General features: G+C 39.5%; 1 protein-coding gene across 1 annotated transcript in view; it reads right to left on the bottom strand.

The window, feature by feature from the left end:
• Positions 1-23,162, bottom strand: part of LOC145450082 (eIF-2-alpha kinase GCN2-like) — a gene marked incomplete at its 5' end in the record, with an annotated part of 57,372 nt that extends 34,210 nt beyond the window's left edge. Inside the window, 8 exon segments of the mRNA XM_080328563.1 lie at positions 8,906-9,027; positions 9,094-9,224; positions 9,360-9,740; positions 14,865-15,035; positions 17,904-18,034; positions 21,330-21,444; positions 21,626-21,777; positions 23,054-23,162. Of these exon segments, the coding sequence (XP_080184689.1) occupies positions 8,906-9,027; positions 9,094-9,224; positions 9,360-9,740; positions 14,865-15,035; positions 17,904-18,034; positions 21,330-21,444; positions 21,626-21,777; positions 23,054-23,162 (1,312 nt within the window).
• Between the last annotated feature and the right edge of the window lie 2,586 nt (positions 23,163-25,748).

Raw genomic sequence — 25,748 nt, 5'->3', positions numbered from 1 at the left:
TTGGGGCTCTCCACACAGTCATCAACCTAACCTAACTTATGGTGCATCGCCCCATGAACCCCTTTCTCTGCGGGCAAATTCATCACTACATCCGATTCACAAGCACACACACACATGCATGCTACCTGTCAGAAGTAACCAAAGTCCAGCATAACGTATTTCACGCTTGAATAGCTAATTACACTGGTCAACAGTCAATTTGCTTATGAGACGAATGTGGTCAATCATGACTAATTTGGGGTCACCGATCACAAGTATCAACTTGAAAGTTTTTGATTAGATCTAGTTATTGAGATATTGCACAATGATAAAATGTGATGATCATGCGCACACATAGTTTAGTATAGTACAATGCTTTTCAACCTGTGCGACGGTTTGCACTTGTGCGAATGAAAAAAAATTGCAGTGCGAATGACGAAGGTGGTGCGAATGAAAATCCGGATAAAGTGCGAATGAAAATCGTCAATAATTGTTAATTTTGCTGATTTGGAATATTTAAAATCAACCTGATGGTAGCTCTCACAAGCCGTAGTGAATTATTATTTTCACACTCTAATTATTACGTAAGCAAAAGCCTGGTTTGGAAGCTGGTGTACGTGTAGTGGCAGACGTACACTCATACAGTATATCAGCCCGTCTGAGCCTGCGACAGGCTGAAAAAATGACGTCAACTTGACTTTCTGCTTTCTTTCGCTAAACAATGTTTTCGAAATAACTGTTCTATTAGCGCGAGGCACGAGGATAATTAGTGAATATCATCATTACAGACTAACATTTGCAAGTTCCTGTAACGCAATTTTTTACCCCTTCAAGGGTTCATAAAGTATGGACCGCAAAGGGCATAATTTTTAGTCGACACGGTGCCAGAGCTATCTGTTAATAAGTATGTAATATTTGTTGAATTTATTGCAAAAAATCCTGCTATACTTTTTACATATCCAAGGTCACTGTGTTCGGTACTGTGGCCAATAAGCGAGACACGCAGAAAATATGGCTTTATCATGAGAATTCACGATAAGATTTGTCCGACTGGTTTTTCTGGCAAACGTGGTCGCAGACCGTATGGATGAGCTAGTGTAGGGTGTGCAACGAGCGAGTTCAGGACTATGTCAGTCAACGCCAACCCCATCTGCGTCGGGGCACATGAAGACGTAAACTTTTGACCAACAAGCAGTCGATAAAATGCGGTGCCAAAAACATAAGCGGCGACAAAACCTTTGTCTAAATATGACCGATACTGCATGGCCAAACCTTTCGATATGGATATGCTCCGTTGTCGGCACGGAATAGTCCCGTTCTTGCCATCAGAGCTGAGTGGACATAGTACAACTGCGACACGCAGATTTGAAATCTAATTTGAAATCATGTGCATCAGACATGTTTTGTAGAGCTGTGTTAGGTAGAATTGTTGTGTGCGCGTTCTCTATGTCATACATGTCCGCAAAATCGCAGCTTACAACAGTAATTTTTCAAAATGATTTCATTTTCATGGGTGAGGCTCGGGTCGCGAGATGCCACAAAAACTCAGATTCCGGTGGTAGTCTAAAAGCTGCTTTACTGTATTTAAACTGTTATGAATTCTCAAGTTAGATTGAGCTAAAGAGCAGAACACATAGTATAAGTGAGTTTATTTGCTCTTCTCATGTACTCGCGAGACAGAACTTGGAGCAACATACTATCATAAGGTGGCGAGCTCTAATGTGCCTACTCTCCTTGATCGTTTTGCACCTTATGATCCAAGAAATAAGGCAAAAGCCTCAATACAAAATGTGGGTTTTTGACCCTTTCGACAAACAGGAGCATCCGGGACCTTTGTGACAGCTCTCAAAAACGATTTCTGAGAGCAAGCATTTTTCACTCGCGAAAAATACGTTGTATTTTGCACACGAGTACTGAACAGATTTTAAGACCTGGCCATCCAAGCACCAGTAGAAGGTTCTTGTACAAAACCCAACAACTTGTTTGGCCAAGAAGGGTTTTACTGAAATAGTTGAAATCAAAATAAGCGAAAAAGTTGCCTTTTTAATGATACTTGATAGCTTGAGCTACATAGTAGCTAATTTGTTGCACATCAGAACAAAATGTTGTTAAGTAACTTCATCTTTTTGTATAATAACTTGGTGCGAATGAAATTTATTTTACAAAATAAGTGCGAATGGAGCTAAAAAAGGTTGAAAAGCACTGGTATAGTACATATAGTACATAATAGTATAGTATAGTACATATAGTATAGTACACCAGCAATGGCCAGATTCAATCTTTTTTCAGTCGTTTCTATCGCAAATGTCATATTTTTTAGAGGTCCGGTACAAAATGTCATTGATAGTGATTGTTACCAGAAATGCCAACAGGTTTCCATAAAATTTCGTGTGACAGTTACATAGAACCGATGAGAGCCATTTGAATCCGACCACCACCTAGGTTCTTCTATAGGAGTTAACTGAGGACCATGTATATGCCCCGAGTACCTATGGGAGTCTCACATAGGACCATGCATATACCCTATGAGTACTAGAAAGCTACTTATCAATTTGGACGTGGATAGCGAAGAGTTGTTTGTAATTTGGATTTGTAATTGGAATGTCACTTCCAAGACAGGTCATTTCTTGGCGTGGATCAGGACCGGCAGTGCAAATAAATTTGGCACCTTAAAACGACATTCAAATTCAAGTTGGAATTTATTCATAAAATTTCATCATTTCAAAACATCATCTTTAGGAACAGACACCTACCTGAGCCTAGGTGATGTAAATCGGAGGCATGCACACTGAATGAAAGTAAAAGATGATAATATAAAATGATAAGCGACAATATCAGGTAGCTTGTGACGGAGGGCGAGATCGATATGCGAGGTCGTTATATGCATAACGATTTTTCATATCCCCGTTTACCTTAGTTGGCCTTTCCAGTAATCAGGGTGCATGAGCAGATTTACGGGTTCATCAAAGAAAAAAAGGTTGAAGAGGATTGCCCTATAAAATTGCACATGGCTTATCCTCCCGGTCCCCTCATTAGGAGTTTAATATAGGACCGTGTGTATACCCTATACTGGTCCGATTTAGAAGTTTTCTTGAGCGTTATCCGCTACCATATATATGCTCTGTTGAAATATGTTGTAAATAAATAAATACACATGCAACTTATACAGTGTCTGCAGATTGTCGATCCAGCAACCACAACAGAGTGTTTTATGGCATGGAAGGTTATGACTGTTGATGAGAGAATTCTAAAATATGAAATTCGGACTATATACAGAGAAATAAGTAGGAAGGAAATTTCAGTTGACCGCGGCTTCGTGTTAATGAAGGAATTTTGTCACTAATATTGGCAGTTGCACATATTAATATTTATTTCCGACTGTCTGTGCTCTCATGTGGTCAGATTTACAGCTGGAGCTGAGGGAAGTGGTGCAAAAGCCATGTCCATGGCCACATGGCTACGACCAGTGCTTCCCAACCTTTGTCAGTTCACAACCCACTTTTCATTATGCGAACCACCAGACACACTTTCGCGACTAAAGTTGTAACCACTGCTCGTGGGTGCTAGTTTCTATGTTGTCAGTGCGTTACACTTGCCTGGTCGCGCCTAGCGTTAATATTTTCCTGAATTCATGATGGCATTCGGTCAATGATATTGGCAATTGCATATACTACTATGAATTTTTGGTGACAGCAATATTTGGAGACAGCCATTTAGACGTCTCTAGTGAATGGAAAATTCGGCATATATTACCGAAGGTTTCGATCGTTTTCGTTAAGAGGGTTTCTCACTGTCGATCTTTTTGGCAGCACATTTCGCGGAATTGCATCTTGGCCGAAACTTCATATGTCTTGGAGCGGTAATGGACGACACCGAAAGGCCTATATATTGTATATGTGAAAGAACCAAACGCACATAAACCGCTGAACGCGGTGGTTGTGCTTCAGTCCAGGAGTGTTAAACGGGCGGGTGAGAAACCATCAAATACAGGTCCTTCCAATCTGAGCCTGCAGTACAAATGCAACTAACGGAGTAATTATGCACTCTTATTTGAAATCTTGTGCGTCACACATGCTTCATAAAACTGCGTTGCATTTAACTGTCTGCGGGGTATACATTCACACAAACATGACCATAGAAACGTAGCAAATAACATTAAAAGTGCATTCATTTCGATATGTCAGGCTTGGGTCGCAACTAGGGTTGGATTATCCGGATAACGGTTAACCGGTTAACCGCAGGTTTTTTTATTATCCGATATCCGGATATAAATCTGCCGGTTAACCGGATAAAATAGTATCGTTAATATTGCGTTTTACACTTTTAGGAAGCTTCAATAAGTCGTATTATCAGTGTTGCGCGCGGCCAATTAGCGAGAAGTGTGTCGCCAATTAGCGAGATACGTCAATGCAGCGTGCAACGCGACGCTATCTCCCGCTGAGAAGATCGCCAAATTAGGTCATTGATTGCCGCGAACTCGGCTATCGTTGCTGGCCTGATTTTTCGAGTCTTCAACAAGCCTATAGTTGCGCTGGCAGAATCCCATCTGCAAAAGGCTCTGTGGACTTTATACCATCACTGGTCCACATAATCGCATCTGCAATCTGCATTGGCTTGGTGCCCACGATATTATCGCTGGCCTACACAATCGCATCTGCAATAGGCATGATACGAACGATATCATCGCTGGCGTAACCATCGAGTCTCGGGCCTGGCATGCGTTGGCTCCTATATTTTGGTGGCTTGGAGACAATATGCCGCTCAGACTATTATGATCAGCGATTTTGATTAATGAGTGACATCGCGAAACTGAATGACATCGAATGTTCGCATTTCGCAAACATGTTCGTGCGTGCAAGCGTAATTGATTTCCGCTGATACTAAATTCGAAAAGAAATCGAAACCCCATCCTTTTATTTAAAACACCACTCGTTCTATTTATAACACCCACTTCCCCCTTATTTTTCGGCTGGCTACGGCCTGATCATGTGAATTTCCCATGGAGGAATTAGAGGGAGCTATCATGTCGGCCTCAATTCGATTATTAGCTACTCGTCCTTCCAGTACTGGACACCTTAACAGAAGAATGGGCAAAAAGGAAGCGCTGCTTACGATATTCAGCCCATTTTGTGGAAGCAGAAAGGGCATTTAATACGTGTGGACTCTTTGTTACAAAACTCCGGTACCGGCTACAGGATACCACTATTGATGTAGTGTACTTTATAAGGAGGGAGTTGCAGAAGCAGTGAACATTAAATTTGCGTGATTTTTCTCGCATTCGCTCGTACTGCGCGTGTACTTATAAATCTACCATAACACTGTGTAATGATTTTGCGATCAGTTTTTCATGCAGACCTGTGAAATCGATTATCTCACTTAGCATTCATTATCCGGTTAACCGGTTAGCTAAATTCCAAATAAACGGATATATCCGTTATCCGGATAGTGAAAATTATTGATATCCGAACTAACCCTAGTCGCAACATACCTCTAAAAAGTTTAAGAATCACTGCCCTAACATTATAAGGTCACTAAAGGGCAGGGCATGGTATGGTATGGTATGGCATGGAAGTATGGTATGGTATGGATCGATATTTTGGTATGGAATATGGAACAATGCAAGTATGGTATGGAATGGAAGATTTTAATCTATGGTATGGAACGACATTTCCATACTTCCATACTTTGGTGTTTTATACATTTTATCGTGATCTGTGCAAGCTTCAAGAAGCGTACGTTGTTCGCTGTTCACGGAATATGATCGCTTTTGTTATGTGTGAACGTGAACTATTGAACGCTGTGTAGGATCTAATACACGCTTGTGCAACGGTTTTACTTGCACTTGGAATGACATGATTTTGTGATGTAATAATGACAACAGTAATGTTGATCCGATATTCTATTGAGTCTAGACTAGAGCCCGACCGATATTGGATTTCAAAGCTGATACCGATAAGACCGATATCCAGTACCTCCACCGATAACCCCGATATATTCAGCCGATATTCAAAATATATGGAATCTAGCTCAAGGCCCATATTTAACACATCAGAGCATTTATTTGAACAACTTTACAGCCAGCGATATGCTTGAACATAAAATAAATGATCTAGGAGCTATAAAAATATATCAAAAGCACCCATCCAGCAGTTGCAGATTACAGTTCAATGTTCATGAAGCACAATTTCTCGCCCCTTTCTCCATGGAGTGAACTTCTGTGGTCTTCCATAAATGATGTATATAGTACTAAACAATGTGAGCAGTCTTTCACTTGGTACCATAATTAGTGGCACAGCAAGAATTGGAAATCTTTCACCATTTCAGTTCCACCGCTCCCTTGCAGGGGATCTTTCCTTCAATGGTTTCACCAAATATTGATATTAATATTGATATTCTTTTGGCAGTGCACCTGGAGCCTTCAGCACATCATTAACAAATAGCTGAATAGAATGTGCAAACAACTCAGATTGTCCACGTCTGCAACTGCTCCACCCATCCCCCTTGGGCATTGAGTTGACCATGAGTCCATGACCAGCATTTCAACAATCAATTGATCAATATTTTACGCTTTTTTGTCAGAATTGGCCAATGTCATCATGGAATCAAAAATTTTCGTATCAATTATTGACTCTACTCCACGTTTGCTTGATTTTCTTCCCCTCTATGCTCGCATATTTCCTATCATGGTGGCCCCGCACTCTAGCAGGCCTCAGTCAGACGACTTCATGCATCACTGGTATAATTAGCTCTGTTGGTACCGAGCCAATAGCACTATCTTCAGCGATATGTTTCGACGCGACGCTTTACTCTATCATCACGAGGGTCAGTCCAGCACGATTGAAGTTCTCATTTCTATTACTGATTGAAATTATCCTGCAGATAACTATCCATCCAGCTGCTCTCTGCCTTTGGTGATCGATCACTGCAGGGGGATTCCCACGAAGTCAGTGGGGCATAACGGTGGTTAGTTATCTATCATATTTTTCAGATTGGCACGCCTACTTCCCTGTATGCAGTATGCACTATATGCAACTTGGCCATTTATTTTTATAATTTACCGTCCTGACGTATTCTATCGACTTCTCTGGCTCCCTGCCACCATGTTGTGACGTCACGAAAATGGCCGATATTTTTTTACCTTCAATGGCCGATACCGATATTTCTCTCCAAGCGTGATATCGACTCGATATTATCGGCGAGCCGATAATCGGTCGGGCTCTAGTCTAGACACGCCGTCTCCGAGCATAGTCTATCATGTGACGCAATAATTGGTAATGTTGGCTACTCCAACTACCTCATACCTTGAGTGACGAGAGCTTACAAGCAATCATGACGCAACGTACTCAATGCTCAATGTGATTGATATATAATTACATTTCTTCTGAACATTATCCGCACATTCATACTATTTACATACCGAGCTATCTTATTGGTAATATCTCAAACGGTCTCGCATTAGGATTATAGATCAGGGAGTATGGTAGATCTAGTTTGAAATTCTCGCCACACTAACCCCTACCAAATACTGTACTAATAATCACGCAGATCGCTGCAGTATCGATCGCCTGCAGCTGGGATATTTTATGGGTGCGCCTATATTATAAATTATTTTGCGAGTATTTAGTTCAAACTTGCATGTGCCTCATGCCAATGTACCGGAAATGCGATGATATCTTATGGGTCGTGCAACTTCTCTAGTCGGCGGGCCGGATATAGGAAAATTAAGTACTTGTCGGGCCGGATTGCTGAATGGATAAAATATTCGCCCATATATACAAGGAATAAATCGTATTTATTGATTGTATTTTATCGACAGAAATGTCACTTCAAAGCCATTTCTCGGCAATAGTGAAAATACAATGTGGATTTGAGAACAGCATTGTCATACAGGCGCCGCCATGTCTGCTTCTCTCTGATTAACTAACTCACAGTGCAATCCTCAATTATGATTTCAAAGCGTTTGATAGGCCCCTTTACCCAAAATGTACCAAGATATCAATTCATTAGGGTTGAGTACATCGTGAATGCCGATAATGCAAGTCTTCTCGCTTCGAAGGACTTACCCCTAAGCTCCACTCTCGCGCAGTGCGCAGACCTATATAATAACATGCAGTCACTAAAATTTGATGTTTAGGCAAGTAGTGGTGGGGAATCTCGGAAGATTGGGGCCGCGAGCCACATGATCATGTAAGACGGGAAACTGTCCGCGGGGCGGACAAAATCTCGTTGCGGGCCGTATGTTGCCAGTCCCTTTTGTGGACATTCCTAGATAACAATCTGCTGACTATCTGATTTTGCTCGCGGAAGCGGTCGAGTAGAGGTACACGGCACCTCACCACTGTGAACTAAACCTCACCAAAACAGACTCTGTAAAACTATTACCAGGAGTTAGATTCGCATCATGGCTAGTTTAAGCAATAACGCCATCCGAAATATCAATAATATAGGTGCTAGAAAAGGTACTGCACTTATGATATTGAAGTATTTGAAAGTATGGAATATGTATCAAGTATGGTATGGAACAATGTTGGTATGGTATGGAAAATTGCAAGTATGGTATGGAGAGAGTAACGCAAGTATGGAGTATGGAAAATTCTCGTTCCATACCATACCATACCATGCCCTGCTAAAGAGTACCGCCCATATGGGCAGATGGATAGATTAACTTGATTTTTTCTATCACTGATCTTGACCATTATGCAAATGTATACAAACTTTTCTGGGACCACAGGTGGCCTGCAGACCTCTGGCGTAGTAAGTCATCAGACACTACTGTTCCACAATCTTATGTTATCTGCCAGCCATTGGGCATAGCCTCAGAGAAAACACCATTTTATCAACTATTTTTGACTTTAATTACCGTAATACCATAGATGCGTCGTTATCACATTTGATACCACTCATGTATAAAATCTCAGATTCTCACCAATTATTCCTAATGAGTTTACGAAGGCATCGCTTGGTTTTGACATTGACTGCACACTTGATGTCGCTTCAGTTGACATATCGGCAAGATTCAAACAGGTTTCAATCCACGAATTGTAGTACCTTGAAAATTAAATGTAAAACGACCTACAATACGAGTCGGAACATAACAAACCCAGGGCTACGAACCTGACAACATTCTCATGATTGAGCCTCGAAAGCAGTTTTACTTCTCTGGTCATTTTCTTGAATTCTGATGTACTTGGATCCAACTTAATCCTTTTGATGGCGTACAAACGACCGTCTACTTTGTTCCGTGCCTAGGTAATGGTAAATTACCGATAAATGAAGGTAAATTTGAAAGTTCAAATCCAGTTCTGATCTAGCCAAAATCTTCAAATCCAAATTCATGCTAATTCCGGACGTGCATACATGGTAACAACATGTTCACCGACCTGTACAACACTACCAAAACCTCCTTTACCGAGCGGCTGGATCTCTTCAAAATTCGAATGGCTCCTCAAGAGCATTTTAGTGGGTTGCTTGGAGGTAGCCTGGTGGGTATTGTCAGGCTCATCGACATTCAATACTGGACCTTTGACAATTGCTTCCTAAGATATACGAATTGCACAGGATTAATATTGCAACCGCAGACTGGTACTTCCGCGGCTTACTTTCAAGAAGTTGTGTTCTAAAAGTTCGGATGTAGTCACCTTCTCTTCTACATTGAGACACTTCATCAGAAAGTCTGTGAAGATGGGCGGCAGTTTGGATGGAATATCGGGCGGGTAATTTCTTATGTACTCTCCTTGCACCAGTGATAAAACCAGCATGCCCTGTGTGAGGAAATATCGTATTTGTGGCACTGCAGAAAAATATCTAGCCACAGTAAAAATCGTGCATAGTTCAGTTCAGTTTATTATTAATAGTTTTATCAGATCAATGCACCACAAGATTTCAATGCAATGAAAAAATAAGAAGGTGTTGAAGCGACTTCGAGTTGTCTTTGAAATCAGACACCCACCTGGTACATAACTTCGATACTGCAAGGGCATGGTACGGTATGGAATAGGAAATTTCCATACTCCATGCCCAACCCAATCGTTCCATACCACACTTACAATTTTCCATACCATAGCAACATTTTTTCATACCATATTTGATACTTTAACCATACTTTTCCAGTGGCCCCACCTCTCAGATAATATTATATTTTTGATGCATGGAAATATTCTAGCGTTTATATTCTGATTATTTAGGATGAATTTATCCATTTAAATAGCCCTGATGAACCAATTCCATCCACTATTTTTCTGTCATATGTCAGCGATGTAGGTTGCCTAGTCATCGAAGACGGAACGTAAAATATATACGGATCATTTGGCAATCACAGCAAAAGGTCATGACATGTAAAACCAGTGTGGCAATGGACTGCTAGCGGAACATGGAGATATCATCTACAACAGAGGTCTCAAACTCAAATGTGCTCGCGGGCCAATTTCCTAATTTGTGATGACCCGCGGGCCGCAGCATCAATAAATAGGGGTATTCAATCTATAATATCCAACTAGGCCATTTGTAACGGCACCTTGCAGACAGGCATTCCACAACCATCGAGAAAATGTAATTTACTATTATACTATTCACGCTTGACACGAACAAATCACATTTTCAAATATTTGAATAAAATAGTTTTGTGCCGGGCATAATTTAATATCATCATGTGAGAGGACGCGTGATGATATCGTAAAAGCTGTCGGGTTGTAATATTGCAGCTATTTGACCTTTGAAATGCCACAATTTTATGTAGAATATTTTAGAATTCACAAAAGATTGATCTGATATTAGAGCATGTGAGCGGTGTAGCCTAATCGGGGTTTCTGATATACTCGTGATAAGTATAGGCTATTGTTACTGTCATTGCCAAAGTCAAATTAAACCAGCGTTAAATTTTCTTCGATTAATATTGGAACAGATCAATATCAACTTAAATATAATCATTATTGTTCCAGAGTAATAGCATTGTTTCTTAACCGTTTTAGCGATCGTACTTCTTGTACTTTCAATTAGATTTCCAGTGACCCCTGTCGATTTCCAACACAATTTCTGATGGGACCTATAAAAATCAGAAAGCCCAGTCACATAAAACCGCGCGTAGCGCGAAGAATATTTTTCAGTAGAATAAATTAGCCCAGAAAATATTCCACAGCATATAGGCCAATTTTCACAATGCATCTGGTACCCCTTATGGTGCTTTGTACCACGGAGGGGATACGGACCCCTGGTTAAGAACCCCTGGAATAGAAATGACTAATCGCGGAAGAATCCATTGGTGTTACAGCTGTGGAGCGTACCACTACCTTACTCGCAACCGATAATAACATGGACAGAGAGAACAAACAACATCCAGGATGTAACCAAATATACGTCGCGGGGCCACAGAATGCCAATGGTTTCCATACAGACCTGATTAGATTTCTATATTCTATATACCCAACGCAACGCAACGGGCTTTTGATATATTACTATTCCCCACGACAGCTTCGTAGATTTTTGCGTCCGTAGGATTGCCAAGTCACTATTCCGAGAGGCAAGTCCTTCCCTGATTTTAACGTTCCACCCCACTCAACTCGAGTCATTTTTAGTTTATCACTCAGTCAATCAAAAATTTCAAAATTTTCATTCACGAATCATCAACGGTTCATGTTTTGTCATCATGAACCTGAAATGTGCCGTAATAGCGATCTTCCACTGCATGGTAGATTTTAGGAAGCGATGTGATAGTGAAGTTTGTTTAGATTTCAGGTTTTTGTAGTAGTTTTAGAGTGAACTTTAACTTCCTAAATCTAAACAAAGGTATATGACACTAGAATATATTGTCGAATACTTGAAATTGAAAAATGCCTTCGCGGGCCGCACAAAATGCTCTCGAGGGCCGCATGCGGCCCGCGGGCCGCGTGTTTGAGACCTCTGATCTACAACAAGGGTCGGCAACCTTTCATATGCAGCATGCCAAAATTGGTCAATGTCAAAATATCACCAACTGACGTGTCAAACATTTTTAGTTTTGTCATCTTTAGCATTTCAAGTAAGGAATCACATCAACCTCTTATCTGAAGATGGCATCGGTTAGGCCAGTGGTTCTCATAGTATTGGTCGCAAAGGGTATAATTTTTGGTTGCTGCCGCACTAGACCTATCGCTTAATCTACGTAATATTCGCATCATTTATTTTTAGTCGAGGAATAAGATCGATCCTCTGTGGTTGCTTTGGTTGTTTCCAAGTCCACTGTGTTCGGTACAATATACAAATAAGTGACAGACCAGTGTTTTTTTAAGATGTTTTGGGGAACCATAACGGTTCCCCAAATTTCTCCTGCGGTTTCCCAAAATGTGGATTGCAACTAGAGTAGAAAAGTAATGGTTGTTTTGATAATATGAATATAGCCCACAATCAATAGTTCACGTCTGGAAAAAAAGAATAAGTGGAGGTAGAGCCAACATCTGAATCAAAGAGTTATTCACAAAAGAAGTGCACCTTCGATAATTGTCAATGTTTATTTTTGATTTATGGCAGATTTATGAAGATGGCAGATGGAAACGGGATTGCGAATCTGTTTTGTTGCATGAGATAGAACCTGAAAAGTTTGTTCTGTGATTGTGCTCTGGCAGTACCCTAATAAATAATTCGTTTAAGCAAATATGGCTATTTTTTGGTATTTAAATGAAACACTTGCAGTCTCTTAAAACTTATCGGTCACCCAAACCAGACCTTAAAACTGGAGGCCCATCAAAGTTGTTACGACGATATGGCCTGATCATGAGGAATGTGTTCATCCCTACATCATACAACTCGGTTTGTCTGATGCTAGGTTCGTCTGCAAAGCTCCAAAGATCGCGGTAAAGGTTGTCGTTGCTCCAGATACATTGGAATCGCTTACACCTATCAGGCGAAAATAAAAGAAAATATTGTTTCGTATGACGAAAACGATTCCCATTTTGTCACAGGGATCATTATTTTGCTCTGTGGATGTCATTTGCATTGTGCAACTCAAGCTGCGGCACTGGACTATTTGGCGTCGGTCATTTTGGCGCCTGGACATATCAATTCCGAACGTTTCGGCCAACAAGCGGTGTTTATTTCATTTCAAAGTTTTATCGCCGCTAATCATTTTGGCAGCGGACGGATTCCCAAACTGCTCAAAATTTATATGTCTATGTTTTACTCCTTGCATGGAAATACCACGCACCGAAATGCCGGTTCATAAAACAGTCACGCTCACACAGGCTGCACAGTGCACACTCCCGGACTAAACAATGTCATGAGAGATTGGGTGTCGTTCTTTCATGATTGCTAATACGATTGGATTCATTTCTGTACTTTATTCATGTTTTTCCTTCTATCTATATATATATAGACATATTGGGAGAGCGTTCCCACATTATAATCAATAAATCAGGCCAGAAAATACGCGTAACGCGCAGAAAATTTTCAAGATAAATAAATTCTGAACAAAAGGCTCTATTTTTTTCAGATTTCCGCAATAATTATGGGTCACCTATGAGCTTTTTCCATTTTGAAAACTTCTGCTTAACTTTTTACAACAAACATGGTCATATGTCATGTGCATCATATCATTTAGCACGCCATGAAAAATCATCATCAACAAATTACATAGAACAAAGGTATTGTCCCATTAGAGTATATCTTAGAATACAATTTTACATTACTACAATCATTAGGGATTTTGCGACAGCGGATCAAATGTCCGATTCTGCCGCCAATGTGTGGGTCATAGGCTACTCATTTGCCTAAAGGGGAACTGCACTCTAAAAATGATGTGGTCTCAAATTGAAGGGCAAAACGAAAAAAATTTTGGCCGCGGCCATTTTCTTCAGAACGCCACCGTAATGGAGCTTGAATTTATTGAAATTTCCACAGCAACTTCACGCTCCAGAAGTCACGCAGAGATCGAACTTTATATAGTTTTCAGCCGATGTTATGAAGGAAATATAGTTTTGTGGTTATATCGACACATGCTAAAGAATCACATGCTGAACTGTCATTGTTTCATTGTATCGCATTCTCACATGTCGGGCAACTGGCTTCATCACTGAGGGTGTTATACTGTAACATCACTCTTCACAAAGAAAATATGGCACACACAACGAATCCCACGTAGCAAGATTAGATTTATGCCACTATGACATCACAAATCGCCAATAGTGACATCATAGTTGAGTGGTATCGCTGCATGGCAAAACAGCTTCCCGATCCCTGACCTAACGATTTCGAAGACCATCAAAATTTTCACTTGTGGACCTATATATAGCACTTTGCACTGCTGCCCACCACAACTACTATTATGACCAATTACGCAATGGAAAGACAAATTTTTTGTGATTTCTTTGTGGAATAGAGATTAACTTGAAAATCCAATTTTTTATCAATCATACTGCTTCAAAGTACATTTTGCAATAATTTTTTTTGTGTAAACGGAATCCTACATGGATTTTCAAGTCCGCTCCCCCCCAATTTAGTTTCGTCCGTAACTTTTTTTCTTCGAGATTAGAGTGAAAATGTTGATTTTTTTCAATTCCTTGGCCTCCAAATTGTATAATTAGACATTTTAATTGATTCTCCACCATCGTTACAGCAAAAAATATGGATTTTAAAGATTTTTGCATGCAGCGCCACCTAGTGACATGAGAATTTTGAATCTGATTATCTTTTGAACCGCTGGAAATTTTTCAATCTAATTTTTTTCTATGTACCCAGAATTCAAAAAAGAACAACATTTGTAAATATTGGACAATTCTGAGGGTATGCATTACAGCCCTTGTTAAGTTATAATGGAATTAGCCATACGAGATTTTACACAACTGGTCAAATAATATCCCTTCGTTCATCCGCCACTCCACACAAAATTGTAAATATCTCGTGGATGCTAACTCACTTACAAATTTGAGGATATCTCCATTTTGACTATTCTTAGACGGCATGCTGTCATCAATGAAGGTGCCGTCCGGTTGTTCAACATGCGACTCCTTGAAAAGGTCCGCAAGACACTTCTCGATACTGAAATCCGCCAATCGCAACGTTCCACAAGAATCAAACATTACACTGGATGCCTGGGTCGTGAAAATTAGAATTAGACATTGATTGCAGACTTTTATAAACTACCCATTTATTTAGTTGATGGTCAACTAACTAACGTTTCTTTCGAGTAGTTCTAGTTCTAGTTGCGGATATTGAAAAGTGAGTAGTTTTAGTTCTAGTTTTAGTTGCAGATTTAGAAAACTGTGGTTCTAGTTCTAGTTGCACATTTGAAAAAAATATAAGATGCTGAACAACTAAAAAGCACATGTCATCATTTTGCGTGAATGTAGATATCGATGTTCTGTTGAATGATGTTTGTGCAGCCATTGCTAGCTCGGAGCCCTCACTACTAACAATGGCGCAGCCAGTGGGTGGGTTTTTGGGGTCAAAATCTCGCTCCTTGCAAACTCAAAACACCGTCCTTTTGAAATGTCGATTTTTTGTCAGATATATCCGACAAAAAATAATTAATGTATTGCCTAGGAGAATGAAATTCAGTTCAGTACAATTCTTAGCATTTTATGATTCGGAACCCGAATGCCAGCGGTGAGAAATTATTTTTTGAGAATTAGAAGCAGGAAATACCTTGGCAGGTTAAGTCAAAAATTTGCACTATATTCTGTAGCGCTTCAATTTCTAATCGTTTTTAAATTGAAAGTACTGAATTATGTTGTTAACACAAGCTTCTGAGTGGATGTGTTTCTATTAGGAAGTTGGAGTTAATGTACAAACGTAATATTCATCCCACGTAATAATTCAAAACAATGGTAAACAAGAAACCTTGTTAACAGCTTTTTTATCAGAGAGAGAGAGAGAGAGAGAGAATCTTTATTCGTATACATTACATATCAACATATCACTACAAAAATGTAACAGTGAAATGAGACATGCAAGGTAGACGGGAGGCTCGATATGACATAGTCTTCAGAGCCGAGCCACCCGGGACAGGAGCAATTTTCACAGTCGATAACTAATGAAAAGAAAAAGAAAATAAACTAACGAACGAAAGGAAAAATAAGACACAGTATCATGGACCAATTTGAAATACAACGCAAATACAATTTACCCCAGACACGTCCTTCTATTAAGACGCCAAAATGTATGGGATATTATAGCTTGGTCACTACATCCCGAGCAGTGTGTAGCTTGATGAAATAGCGTTGATGTTTTGGTAGTTTCGCTGGCAGATTTTCCGAAATTTGCCTTCTCACAGCCTCCTCCGAGTGACTGCGTGTTAATGTCATAATCCCGACTTAAATTAACCCATGTTATATCGACTAGCCTATATTTTGAATATAGATTACGCATATGACGAACATTAGCAGGATTAATTTGATGGTTTAAACAAAAAAAATTGCGGGAACACATTGAGAAAGGTATGACAACACACAAGACATATAAAACGAGAAGACTGACGTCAATCTAACCACGAACAGAGTCGACTGTCATAGTTTGTAATGAAAACTGCAACGTTACCTAGTCATAGTGAGACATTAGTTGAGGGATTACTTCATTCGTCGAGTCCTAGCGACTCGTTAAATACCCTTCACCATAAGTAAATACTTGAAAACATTTGAAAAGTTATTACAACAATGGCCCTTCATGAAGCGTCACATCATGAATCGAAGTCAATTTCATGTCCAAAAGAAAGGAACATGGTTCATTTTCTTCTGCAAAACCGAGGTGCTTTGGGAGCCACGCTATGGATACCAGACACGTGATAATCGTGATTTGTAGTCACAATCGATTACGATAATTATATAAAATTTTCAAGTGATCGTAATCGATAACAATTGAAAAAATTGCAAAGTATCCGAAATCGATTATTTGCAAAATTCGATTGCTTTGTAAAAGGACAATTATTTAAATTTTTTCTTTTACAAGGACTATAAACATGGACTGAAAAAGCAATAGAGCTATGTTCAAGTAGGACCGTTACTCATCAATTGAATGATGACGAATTATCTACATGCAGTCATGTATTCCAACGGTACCTGTATATACTGAGTATTCGATGTGTCAGTATGATTGAGTAAATCACTGTCCTATCTGGTTTATGATTCACTAACAGCTACTGCTAGCTCATAGAAGTAGAATGACAAGCACCACCGTGCTTGGATTAAAACATTTTTGAGTCATGCATCTCGGCACCATCAACATTTGTCAAATTTTTGTTTGTTTAATGTTGATGGCCACAGGTAAATGCAGTTAGAACATTGCTACTCAGCAAATAATACGCAAACTGCACAAATGACCTGCTGATTATAGATTTGAATACTTTATACATGTGAAGTATACCAAATCATTAGAACTCAGCTGTTGCTGACATGCATTGTGTACACAGTCTTTACTCTTAATGGTGGTTCGCAATATCCATATTATGTGGATAGTAATGTATTAGTCATTTTGTTTTAATCTCCATGTCCATGTCCAAGCGACCACTGATTGTTACTTCACAATTTTTTATTCAAAAGAAAATCGCACGTCAGTCAGCTAACAATTACGTTAGCCTGGGACATAGCTAAAACGATAATTAGTGTAGGTGACAAATCGTTAGAAATGAAGTTGCACAATTGATAGGGCAACATAACAAGGAAATACCATCAAAATTTTTTTCATAAATATGTTCTCTTTATTGTCGTTGAATATGTGTTCAGGGCTCAAGTTCAGGGAAGCAAAATAAAACGTAATCATGAATAATTGTGATTACTTTTCCATGTAATTGTAATTGATATTTTGCTCCAATCGTAAACACTTGTTTCAGAACTAATTGTAATTGAAATCTATTACATAGATGCAGTAATCATTCCCTGTCTCATGGATACTAGTTTCACAAGCAAGTCTCTGATCTCAAACTCTCGACGCACCGATTGAGAAACATGTACCAAAATAATACAGACCTTTAAATTTCTATGGATTACAGAATTAGAGTGGAGGTAATCGAGAGCGACGAGAAGTTGTTGGGAGATATTTCGTACTTCGCCAAGCGTCGTCCGAATGTCATTATTTATTTTCGTATCCAGACAGGTTCCTGAAGAGATCAAATTAGGCACTCAGCATCAGAGAGCAAATATAAATTGCAACATCGATGAATCACATATTACAGATCGACAAACAGCTCCAATATCATAAAACCATTCAATAAGAATAATGTTGATGATTTGATCATAGATAACTAACCTACCTATAGATGCGCAGCACGTGACTCACAGTTGAGTAGCCTACCTAGTTGCATCTAGAAATTTCAGGTCTCTCAGATATTGTATGCACGTTGCTGGACAGCATTAAATCTGGGGTAGATTGGTACTGTATTGCTGCTTGGACACCACGTCTAGGGCATGTTCGGACTTTGTTGCTACTCGAATATCATGTTTGGGGTATGTTTGAACTATGTTCCGCCACTCATCTGAGTGGCAGTACAGTCCGAATCTACCCCAGACATAAAGCTGTCCAGCCGCTGGTATACAATATCCGCTTACGAACTGACCAGCGATCGCAAGCTGCATCTGGGTACTCAACCGTAAGTCACGTGTTGCGCATCTATTAGTAGGTTAGTTATCTACAATTTGATGCCAAGTGCTATCTTGGTCCTAATTGAGAGCAGGGGTGATATCCAGTTATATTGAAGTTCACCTAGAACAGGGGTTCTTAGAGTATGGGTCATGACCCTAACATGGGCCTCGAAGGGTATAAATTTGGGGCGCGGCTGCAATCAAGTGGTCTTTTAGTATGTACCAATTATGTAATATTTGCTGACTTTCCTGCAACAATAAAATTTCTTCGCACTTCGCGTGATCTCCGGTAATTAGTTTGTACTTGCGCAAAGTCATTGTGTCAGGTACAATATCCAATAAGCGAGACACGCAGAAAAGTGGTCGCAACAATATGGCTTGATATCAAATGTGCCGATCTCTGTATTACACAAATCAGTTTGATGTCTGACATTGGCTTCTCTAGAAAGCTGTGAGTTGCGCGAGTAATACTTGAGCAGGGTACGAACAGGGTTGTAATGACTCGAGTCATGACTCGACTCGAGTCTGACTCGAGTCACGTTTTTCAGATGACTCGACTTGACTCGAGTCATTTTCTCAAAATACGGAAATGACTCGACTCGAGTCAATTTGTGTATTGACTCGACTTGGACTCGAGTCATTGCGCATGACTCGAACCAAGTCATATGACTCAAGACTGAGACGACCATGACTGACGTTTTATTGTAATTTCGAGGAATAGTAAAGTAATCACAGATCACACTATTGAGATTTCGTCTATTGGTACTGGTACTTGAAAACGCGTCCAGAAACTGCTAAAAATGACGAAAATTAGTATATTATAAATGCAAACCATTCGACATCACCAAACAGAGTTATAAAAAGTGGATTTACCAAGCCTTTAACTGGAAACTGGGCAGTCAACACAATGACTCAGACTCGGCCCTCTGCTTGGTGACTTGGACTTGGACTTGACTCGGTGGTGAATTGAAAATGACTCGACTTGACTCAAGTCAAAACTATAAAACTGAGATTGACTTGTGACTCGAGCCTTGTGACTTGGTTACAACCCTGGGTAGGAGGGAACAGCGTGGCTGTCCGTAAATGCTGCACCCGATATTTTTGAATACCGTAATTTTCCGAATATAGTGCGCCCCCATGTATAATACGCACCCTTAAAATGACGTGTATATTCTGGGGAAAAGCCTGTACCCATGTATAGTACGCACCCTGCATTCGCAGTACATGAGTACATGAATAGTTGCGGTTTAGTATTCGATGTTGTTCTGTTTTGCTATGTCACTGTCGAACAATCATGACATGATGATCGCTAATCATAATACAATTAACGGCATTGTCTCTAAACGAGAGTAGATAGCTGCCAAAGCCTGTGAGATCGGCGACGCGTTAGTTCAGGCTAGCGACACACGACATCTTGCGCACGTGGCCTATTACAATTACAGATGCGATTGCTTAGTCCAGCGGTTCTGTCGGGTGCACCAGTCCTGTTGGAGATGCGACTGATTACACAAGCGATTATATCTTGCGTACATGGCCTCTTGTGTATGTGATTGTTAAGGCCTGTCGTTGACGCGATGAATCCACAAGGATTGCCGCGCACGCTTGTAGCAATCAGCGACCTAATTTCGCTGGCGTACAAACGGCAAACCAACTCAGCAAGAGATCGCGTGTTTTGCAGACGACACTCGTTAATTAGAAACACGCTTTTCGTTAATTGGCAACAGGCTTCTCCATTTGGCAGCGCGTTACACTCTACAATACGAATTACGATGCCCAATGGCTAGAGGTGATGCGCGATTTAAACAAACATGAAGAAGAGTGTGATTTCAATTTTTGACTGAGCAATTTTTTTTCAAGGCTTGTTGTACCCATGTATAATACGCACCCCCCTATTTTAGGGCAAAAAATCGGTAAAATTTTGCGCATTATACATGGAAAATTACGGTACGTATAATTTACAAAATGAGTCTAACCGTATTCGCAATTGTGAAAGAAAAGTGAGCTATATTCAGTATGGCTGTTGGGATGCTTTAGTCCAGGGCTGTGCAAGATGCGGGTGCACAACTATTAGACACCTGTATTTGGGGGACAACCCTTTCCGCACCAGGACGCTCGAAGATTTTATCATCATCATGCGTCACACATGTTTTCCAGAACTGCGTTGCATACCATTGGTTGTCTGCACCTATTCTACTTGTACATACATGATCGTACAAACGTAGCATACTAACAGTAAAGACACAATATTTCAATGTGTCGCAGTCTAAGAATTAAAATTTTTGATAACCACCAGTCTAGAATAAAAGAAGAAACTGATAGACTTTGTACTTAGTCTCATGTTTGTTTTATGACCCATAAGTAGCATCAACACGCTAAAATGCACAGTAAATGGAATATCTACGAATGGTGTGGTGGAAATATAATGCATACGTCCCATGACACCAACAATTCATCGAAGCATCTTGCTTCAGTTCTTCTTTATCCAGCACAATGACATGGAGCATGATAAAACAAATGAATGACAGACATGACACTTGGATAAAAATGCTAGCTAAAAGGTAATTTGTCTCGCAATGACTGTAATATACAAGGAACAAAATTAATATAGTTTCTAATCCTGTGACTGTATTTGCTCAATGCTCAAGGGTTATTGAAGTGAACACTGAAATAAAATACGAGGGAATTTTTTCACATCAACTCATCAAGTCCATTGTGACATGCAAATAGTTTTTTGAAGATGGTTGTTATGAAGGTGAAGCAGGGTTTGATCTGCAGCTTTATTTACTTGATTTTTCCCTAACCCCACAGATTTACCTGAAACGTACTCCTGCAGGATATCTACTCGAAGTTGATCGTCTTCGCTAAAGTAGCGCATTGCTAAGTACGTCACCAGATTGCGATGGGTTAACTTCATCAGAGAGTGCAACTCCTGCGGACAACGAACATAAAAATGAATATCCTTTTCATCTTCCATATTCACCACAAACTCTAATCCGATTATAGTAGCATTGAATTACAATTGAAAACTTTTTTGCAATAGCCCGGCCACCCATATAAGTCAGTTAGCAAATGATGATAACCGAACAAACAAGTTTCATATCATCACATACATTTTCGACATCTTTCACAATCCCAATATATTTCTCTACTTTTTCCAACCTCTTGAACCCAGGATATGGAATGACCCATTCATGCAACGCCACGGGACTTCCCGTTTCTTTTTCGATGCCAATATGAACAATATTGCCATCTTGTCTTTTATCTTAATATATAATAATATATAATAGTGAAGTAGCCCATGGCAGGGGTTCTAAAACTGGGGTGAGCGGAGTAGTCCTAACGGGCCGATGAAAAAACAATGAAAGTAATGGTGTTTTTATTGCAAGGTCATTTATATTTAGTCTATATTTATTTAACTTCTCATCCCATATCAAGAACTGTACAAGAAAACAGACTACAATGAAGAATATATTTCCTTTGTTTTTACTTTCAATACTCACAGCGATGGAATACAAAAGCCTATTATATGTGAGAAGGTTTTTGAAGATATGAAGCTCGCAAAGTTAAAAGTACAATTCGAATCTGTACATCCCGACAATTCATCCGACAATGTTGATCTCTTATACACAAAGAAAGCTCCATTTCAGAACGATGGAATTACACCGGAACAATTGTTGGATAAATTCTTGGACTAGGTCACAAAGGAGGTCCACGTGAGATAATCTATTGAAATAAATAATGTTCTCAAGAACCACTGGCCTATGGGAAATGCTCTTCTTAGTCTTATTAACGACAGGACTAAAAGCTGATCTTAGTGCAACAACAACGAATGTGATCTACTGCAATTACTCCTGTATAAAACACACTTTTCTCATATCAACCTCAACCAATCTAAAACCAATGCATCTTCTACGAAAAGAAAGGGAAAGCTGAAATTCAATTTTCCATGTGTCCCTGTGTCCCTGTGATAAGCATGAATTTGGATCTGAAAAAAATAAATTTGAAGATTTTGACCAAACAATGATCGGATTTGCACATACGCTTTTCTTAAAAGTAGATTTCGATTTGGATACGGAGTTTCCATGAATTTTTTATTTTTATGCGACTTTCGCAATAATTCCAGTCATTACCGGATATGCACTTGGATTTGAACATGATCTAATGACTTCTGAATTTGGAATTCAAAATATTCAATCCACTCATATATGCTGTGTACACTGGCAAATTGATTGTCTCGTAAGTACTTACATATCCAAAGTTAGGCAAAAGGAATACTTATGATAATTTTCAACAATGACGTATCTGGCCAGAAGTGTCTAAAGTTCATGAAAATCGTGATACTTATTCAAATGGAAGTATTGTGACATTCTACTTCAAAATATGTCATTTCAAAAAGCAAGATAGCGTGTGTGTGTATTCCAATACCAAGAGCCCAGGGAGAGATATGCTATAGCGGTCAATGGATATCCTGTAAATCAGAACTTGTATTATCAGTTGCAAAATTTACCCCAAACAAGAAACCAACGCAGAGAACTCACCAATACATTTTCCTTTCAAGACAGTGCGCTCTGTCATGGTATTGAACGTGATTTCAGACACAGGAACGGGTGGACTCGGAGTGACTTCGAATCCTGTACCACCTCCAGAGTGTTGTGTCAAGAAAGATCAATTATTAAATATTACACATACCAAAATAAAAAATATCAAGCCATACCGTAACTGGCCATTTTTGTCTTCTACACTTTTTATCTGTACTTCATTGACGATCGATTGCTAGATTTCTCTCTTCTTCCTTATGTCGGATTCTCTCCTCTTCAACAGTAACTAGAAATACAAGATTGTTCAAAACGGTTGGTAACAGCGTAGGTAAGAAGTTCAAGAGAACGCTCCGATAATTTTCAACCACCTGCAGCAATTATTACTGCAAAAGTGTTCACAATTTATTCTACTACAACATTTCCAGTATTTGGAGTAGCTAGCTTGTTCTAGTATATGTGACACGCCATCAAATCGAATTTTACAGAAGTATAATGTATAGGTTTTCAAAGATTTCACAAACAGCATATTCCAAGCGCATATAATAGTAACTATCATCAAATCCTGTTGTTTCCAAAGTGGGCGCCAGCGCGCCCCTGGGGATGTTTGTGACCTTAAAGGGGGCGCTAGCTAAAAATTGGGCGATTGGGGGTGCTGAGAGTGAATGTGGGCGCTATGAACTATGGGAAAATGTTTGGGAAATTTCCTAAATGAATAACTCTCTCTGTGCACCAAAGGCTGATTTAAACTCACTGGTCGACAAACTGAAAAAAAAGTATTTGGTAGAACATGTAGGAGTGTTTTCTGGGGTTTTTAAGGTTGCTGATTACTACAAGTTTTTGTTGCAGTTAAATCCGTGGAAAGTTGCATTTATTTTTGAAAAAAGTTGCAGAAGTTGCATTTTGACATTTTGCTCGGTTGACTAAAAAAAAGGTCAATTTTCCGGCTCAGCTCCCGAAATACCGTAAAAGCGTTACTTCGGTGCTGATTTACGGTGTTTCAGTCGAATTTGGCCGTGTATTTCACAAAAATCTAAAATACTTTCATGAAAAATCGAGAAAGTTGCAAGAAGTTGCATGAAAAAAATGAACAAAAGTTGCAAAAAGTTGCACTATAAGATTCCTTCAAACAGCTTAAAACAGCATTCTACATATCTTACGAGTACTTAGGAAGCTGCCGGAAGTTGTAAAAAAAAGTTGCAAAAGTTGCAAAAAACTTGCCCTACTGATTACGAATATGATACTGGTTTTGCCAGACTGACTCTAGTTTAGAAGATACGTATACCCCTAAATAAGTCCAGATTACTGTATTTGCCCCCTAAATCAGGGGCCCGCGAGAAGGATTTGAGTGGACCGCTAGGAAATTACTTGGGTAAAAAAATGAAATATTTTCAGGTAGAGTCGAGATAGTAGCCGATATTGATGCTACTCAAGTAGAAAAGTTTTCACCTCTGCATCAGACACGGGGTGATTACTTCATGAATGTAATCGATTGCGACTATTGGAAGACAATATAAGGCTTGCGATTAAAAGACCTAATGAGATAACAACTTTCTTTATAAATGATGTGTCATTTGCTTGTTATATCATAACACATAATAATTTTGAAATTCATACCTCTCTCCCTCAAGAAAAAAAAATATGCATAATTTAAGGGAATAGGCATTTGGATGTTGGTCATTACCGCGCCACGATACCCCAAAAGACATACCGGTATCCAGTTTCGGCCAATACGCGACTCCACGGAGTGTGTTACTAAAGGAAGACCTTGGCCGAAACTTGTGGCATTTGTCCATTGTGAATAGCTGCGCTGGGTGTATGTGACTAATAGTCCTGTCCTTCCAATCTGAGATCACAATGCAAATGCCAACCGGGGACACTCACAGAGGAATAAAGGCATGACAATTTGTGTCTGCGTCTCACGAAAGTTTTTCTTTTAGTCTACTACCTTTGGGCGAATACAATATCTTTTGATTTTATAACAGACCGGAGGCCACGAATTAACAACATACAATTATGTAATTATAACAACATACCAGATGTTATAATTATGAATTACGTCCCCCCGGCTCTACGGGTAAATCTGACCATCAAGGACTGAGAGAGGATTAAAAATGAATAGTAATACAATGCAATTACCATTATTATTGACAAAATTCAGTCTTGAAATTGAAAATTCACCACCCTATGGGGTCCAAGACCAACGTTTGGAGTGGGGAGCGAATTGATGTTTTGCTTTTATTTCTAGCTACAACCCACGCTAACATAGTGTATTAGCAGGTGGCTATGGCGGCAGGTCCAAATGCTGAGTAAAGAATTGAAGAAAAAGAAAAAAAATAAAGAAAATGTCGGTTGGCACCCGTTCAAGTAAAGTCATATGAGAATAAGATAAAGTAAACAAAAAATTCTACCTTCAACTCAATACAGGTACTGCCAGCTGCTGTTATATGAGAAACGGCGAAGAACGGCTTGGTTATGATATTTATCAGTAGCTGATGATTGTTAATTATTCGCTGTGAAAACCGTAATGTTTTATTTGACGAGTACAAAATTTCAAATGTTTGTCTAGTGTACGTACGACCGGTACGTACGTGCTACATAGGCCTACTATTCGCCAAGAATAAACAGTCAAACTGCGTTTAACTAAGCATAACGAGACATCAATACACAAGTTACTATTTGAAACCAGGCAGAGTGG

Source organism: Botryllus schlosseri, chromosome 11 (genome assembly GCF_051294905.1).
Source record: "Botryllus schlosseri isolate E-star chromosome 11, Bs_hap1, whole genome shotgun sequence".
In the NCBI taxonomy this organism is placed as follows: Eukaryota; Metazoa; Chordata; class Ascidiacea; order Stolidobranchia; family Styelidae; genus Botryllus; species Botryllus schlosseri.
Note: the sequence above shows the minus strand (reverse complement) of the source record. Positions and strands in the feature narration are given on the sequence as shown.